At 42.4% G+C, this 6,000-nt stretch overlaps 1 protein-coding gene across 1 annotated transcript in view; it reads right to left on the reverse strand.

Annotated features, from left to right (window-relative positions):
• The window catches only part of LOC125291961 (protein mono-ADP-ribosyltransferase PARP4-like), a 59,100-nt gene that overhangs the window by 37,644 nt on the left and 15,456 nt on the right, over positions 1-6,000 (reverse strand). Inside the window, 6 exon segments of the mRNA XM_048239008.1 lie at positions 172-303; positions 3,131-3,273; positions 3,687-3,797; positions 3,800-3,833; positions 4,174-4,357; positions 4,582-4,680. Of these exon segments, the coding sequence (XP_048094965.1) occupies positions 172-303; positions 3,131-3,273; positions 3,687-3,797; positions 3,800-3,833; positions 4,174-4,357; positions 4,582-4,680 (703 nt within the window).

Here is a 6,000-nt window from a genome sequence, read left to right on the forward strand (position 1 = left end):
ACACACCACCAGAACAGCACCAGAACAGATACATCAGAACAGCCAGAGGACTAGAGACGCCACCAGAACAGCATGCAGAACAGATACATCAGAACAGCCAGAGGACTGGAGATGGTTGAATGGAGTCGGTGCCCTATGGCAGGGGGTAGATAGAGTGCAGGGAGATTCTACCTGTCCGATCACGTGCTTCCCGTTGATGAAGGCCTCAAAGCCACACACAGCAGCAGACTCTTCCAGGGGGAAAACATACTTGGCCTCGATGGGGGTGGGGTTCGGGTTGGAGTACGTCTGGAAGATGATGACCTGGAGACAGGAGATGGGAGACAATCAGAAGCAGTGAAGTAGGATAACAGCAGTCAGTAGAGAATTAAAAAGTGATCTCAGTGTTTCCTGTCATGATGTCTGAGGGCCAGAGATGGAAAAAGATGCATCTCGCTGACAACCTGATAATGTTTGCTTGAGTATAATATGTGGATGAAAATAACCGAAGGTTACAAGTAAAAATGAGTGAGTAAATGAAATTTACTGCACATTGAGGAAACTAAACAGCAAAATGTACTATATGTGTAAAGCACATAACTGTCAACATTGAGCACTGAAGACAAGGAAGATTTTCCGAGATTCTCTCCCAAAATACGGGAACATTTCAACATTCGGTTTTCTGTTGCCATCCCTTTGCTGACAGCAAGAATTCAGGCTTCAAAACTGCTGCACCAACTAAATGAGGTGTGTAGCTATGTCTAACATGGCGTTGCTTACAGATTGGCGTCAAATCGTGCTCTCACAACAACCACGCCATTATCTTAAAGGAACACGCCACCCAAAGTCAGTAGTAATATATGTTCTTACCTTAACTTTCACGAGTTGAGTCATACCTCTCCCGTGTCGGTATGCACTCAAACGCTTCTGGTGTCTTGGCGCTAATGTGTTAGCATGTTGCTATGCTAGCGGGCTCAGACGAGCCATAGAGGGAGGAAGATAGCAGTAATTAAAAACATCCACGTTTTCCCTACTTAAATACAGTTGCACGAGTAGTTGATAAAAATGTGTAAGGTCACACAACATGAAACGGGGCGATTTTCCAAGCGAATAAACAGGAGAACTACAATGTGTGGGGCAATAGCACTTGGGAGTACTTCGACCTAGCGTAGTAATATTAATTAACACCTAATTGTAGATCCTATCCACCATGAAATTACTATAATACTTCTGCTTGTTATCACAACCCTTCACAATGCATGTTATAACCATGATTGTTCACAATCTACTTTCACCACTACCTGCTACTTTGCTAAGTCAGCTCAAACTAACGCCAGCAGGGCAGGTTGTCTCTTTTTACGGATGACTGTGTGTGTGCCTTGGAGGGGGAGGGGGAGGCTGAGGGGTCGATCCAGCATGAACTCTGTGGTGGATAGGATCTACAATTAGGTGTTAAGTAAGGGATAATGTATAGAACGCCGGTCATTACTGGGAAAATACAGTGGCTAACCGACCCCACCCGGCAGCGGGGGTCTTGTTCCGCCCTGAAGGGACTTATTTTCACAGTAATGACCGGGGCGCTCTATACATTATCCCTTACTTAACACCTAATTGTAGATCCTATACATTATCCCGCTTATTATACGGCTACTTGCCAAAACGAAATAATAAACTCCCCACGATATGACTTTAGCCTACATAACCTAGCCTATTTGTTACCGTTCATCGTGGCATTTGCTGAGAAACAAATAGGCCTAGTTCGCAACACAAGCTGCTGAACTTAAATCAAACATTCTTTAGAACACAGCTGCTGATCAACCGTCTGCTTTCAAGTTTGAATAAAGTTCCAGTCCTTTATGTGAGTGATATGAAAGACATTAATCAGAAGCACAAAACCCGTTGCCATTGACAGCGGTGATTAAATGCTTTGCCGGTGATTTATGTAGATTTAACATAGGCCCGAACGTTGGGAAGGCCCATTCATGTGAATGGAACGTTCTGCAGCACTCTGAAGAGCCGTGTAATAATTAATATTACTACGCTAGGTTGAAGTACTCCCAAGTGCTATTGCGCCACACATTGTAGTTCTCCTGTTTATTCGCTTGGAAAATGGCCACGTTTCATGTTGTGTGACCTTACACATTTTTATCAACTACTCGAGCAACTGTATTTAAGTAGGGAAAACGTGGATGTTTTTAATTACTGCTATCTTCCTCCCTCTATGGCTACGTCTGAGCCCACTAGCATAGCAACATGCTAACACATTCGCGCCGCGCACCAGAGCGTTTGAGTGCACGTACCGACACGGGAGAGGTATGACTCAACTCGTAAAAGTTAAAGGGGAACTTGGCAACTATTTCAACGTAATAAACCCGTTTAGAAATCATTTGGATGGTTAAATGACCTGTTCCGGTTAAAATGGTGACTTTCCCCGCCACGCCCTAGCGTCCCCAGGCGAAAAACCAACCTTGCAACATTGAGACTACCGCCCGAAAGAGAAGTGAGAAACAAGAAACTCGCTTTTAAATCGTGTTTCTTACCTTTGTAACATTCACATAGTTCTGCCAAACGTGATGCTAACCGCTTAAGCTAGCTTGTAAACAAATCCATGTGCTTTATCGTTACCTTTTCCCACAGTTTGAAATAGCATAATGCACAATTACTCCAGCAGAGGGGGAAATCCTGCCAAGTTTCCCTTTAAGGTAAGAACATATATTACTACTGACATTGGGTGGCGTGTTCCTTTAAATAGTCTAACATCACTCTAAGGTTGCCTTCAAGCAAGCAAACCGATGCTTTGAAAACATCTGTTTCACTGAGTAGTCCAATAGCAGGGCTAATGTTATGAAAGTATTAAAATACAGATATTTTACGGGAAAATACTAAAATGGGAAAACAGTGGGAAAAAAGTTAAAATACATCAGAAACCTGGAAGGCACGGTAAAAACAATATCATAAAGTAGACAGTAGTCTGAGGAAAATGTGTGGGCACTCCCTACTTTTTGCCACACATTAAGTACATTTAGGAGACCAAACAAACCCAATGAACTTTGTCTTTGACTCGAACCCCCATATCTAAGTCATGGTTACACTTCTTGTTTTAGTAGAAGTGGTTGAGCGTTTGAGTCTGTGTGGCCTGTGAGCCCTATACCTGAGACAGCAGATCCACCAGCTTGCACTTCACATGGACGGCCTGCAGGGGGAGTGTCTGTCCAGCGCTGTCCAGGAGACCAGCAGTCACGCTGTCCAGCGGGTTCTTAACGTCCTCAAACCCCGCACTGTCCTCACTGCCCACTAAAAATACACATGTAGAGTGCCTTAAGTACCTAATACATTGTTATATTTCATGACGGAACACTTTTTCTAAGGTATGTTACTAAACTATTATTATATTGTAATAACCACACACTTGTCTTAACTATATAATACATGTACAATTAACTACAATGCTATAAAATATCATCATCATGGAATTGCACTTTAATACACTATTGTGTGCCTCTTCTCTAAACAATAACATATTAATACTGTATGTAATAAAATGTTGCTGCATCAAACCTATATAACCTTATGTAACCTAATCCAAATAAAAACTGAATACTAGGGTACTGGGAACTGTAGGGTCTAATTAATTTTCTACAGCATGCAAACCATAAGGTCTCATATGTTGGATGAGGGGGAAAGAAAGGCCATCAGTGGAGACTCACATGTGTCAGAAGTTCCTGCTGGAGGGATGTTTTCCACAGACGTGTCAACAGACGGCTGGAAGTCCTTGAGCTGGTCGTCTGGCAGTGTGTACTGGACCACATACTTCAGCCGACCTGGTCAGGGCTGAACACCACGTACTCATCGTCCTGCAGGAAAAAAACACGGCCTGGGAGTGACAGATATGATACCATGACAACCACATTATGATGAGAACAATTACAGAAAGACACATGCTCAATAATAATATATTCATATATTCAAAAATGTATTACTGTATGTATGTTTACTTGTAAGTATTTATGAAGATACATTTATAGAAAGAAACTAAATATTTGTAAACTAAACTAAATAAAAAGTGAGGGTACTGATACAAACTATGTCAAGGAAATATTTACATTTCTGTATTACATATACAAGCATTTCTGTGGAAAGACATTAAACATTCTACAATGTGTTATTCTTTGACTCCCCCATAAGCATGAGTACCTCAAATTCAGAGTGTTGTCTGGGGGTGCTGCGGACCCCATGGACGCTGTCGTAGCCCTCAGGAGCGATGGTCAGGGTGGTGTCCTTCTTCCGGAACTCTCTACAGTATCCCAGCGCCACCTCACACACCAGCAGCAGGCGTGAGCCGTCCGTCACACCGGGCCTGGAGTACTTCACACTGGTGCTGATCCACAAGGGGGGGAAGAGAGAAGGAACCGTAAGGCTGAGAGGGTGTACATGTTTACATACAGAGTACTACACACTGGTGCTGATCCACAAGGGGGAGAGAGGAGAGAAGGAACAGTTAGTGTGAGATACTCACACACTGGGGCTCATTGGCAGATAAGAAGCAGGAAAGAAGAAAATGTAACTTGCGTATTTAATGCCCTAATGCCAAGGGCAACTGACCTGAAGGAGTCGCTGAAGTAGATGCCTCCTCCCAGGTGCCCCACATCTGTGCGTTGGACTCCATGATGCTCCACTCCAACACGGGGCAGCAGGAGACCCCTGCAGAGACAGGGCAGATCCAGCATGGATAACACTCTCATTAGTAACACTAGCATGGACAACACTCACATCAGGAACACTAGTAACACTAGCATGGACAACACTCACATCAGGAACACTAGTAACATTAGCATAGACAACACTCACATTAGGAACACTAGTAACACTAGCATGGACGACACTCACATCAGTAACACTAGTAACACTAGCATGGACAACACTCACATTAGGAACACTAGTAACACTAGCATGGACAACACTCACACTAGTAACACTAGCATGGACAACACTCACACTAGTAACACTAGTAACACTAGCATGGACAACAGTCTTATTAGCAGTCCCTCCAGGAATTCGCAATGTTGCGATCGCAACAATTAACGCAAATTCAGCAAATCCTCGTGAATTCTGGGCGACCTCGCAATTTTATCCAAACACCGCAACTTTTTCGCAAATTTTAACCAATCATCATGGTTTCCCCATGAAATTTCACCTACCACAACAGTCCCTCGTGCAGAATATTACGTCAGATATCCACACTCACTTCTGCAGACACCAGAGACTGCCCTATGTTCACTCCTCTGCAGTTTTAATGACAATAAATAGAAGGCTAACGTTAATGATCTGCTTTACTTGCGCATCTCTCAACCTGGTGTTGCTAACCTACCTAGGCTATGAAAGTAAGTTAATTAAGGCCTACTTTTACTGACATTTGAGTAGGCTACAGTATGCAACCCATTGGCAAACGTTTACACCTGGAGATGTCTTTTAGCTCGTGTCATGTTTGCTAGCTTGTGGGCTTAGTTGTGTAGTGCTACCAAAATCATAGAAATGAATAACATTGCAAGACATTTACCTCTTCTGTGATCCAAGAATGCGTTCATTCGAGTTATTTTTTAACATTTATTTTAACTAATGACATAGAAACATCCCGAATTCCATCCACATATTGTAATGCACTATGCAAAAAGTTATTTCCACTCGTAGCCGAACACAGTGAGATGCAAGCCTTCCAATCCACTTAGAAATGTAATTACACTACTCTCACGTCCTTAAACTGGCAGGCAGTCAATTAGACGTACACACCACCAATGTAATAACATTAAAGAAAAGTGTAGTCTAATAGTTTAAATCAATATAAAATTACTAGATACTTAGTTGGCTATTAGTAATTATGCAAGTCACAGAATATGAATTATTACAAATATATGAACTTAATATGAATTACAACATATATGAATGTATTGAAACATGACATGATGCCATCTTTTAGGGGGCTGTCTTTTGGACAGTTCTACCAGAAAGGTTATACTGCTTTGT

The sequence above is a fragment of the Alosa alosa genome, chromosome 3 (assembly GCF_017589495.1).
Source record: "Alosa alosa isolate M-15738 ecotype Scorff River chromosome 3, AALO_Geno_1.1, whole genome shotgun sequence".
NCBI classification, from domain to species: domain Eukaryota; kingdom Metazoa; phylum Chordata; class Actinopteri; order Clupeiformes; family Clupeidae; genus Alosa; species Alosa alosa.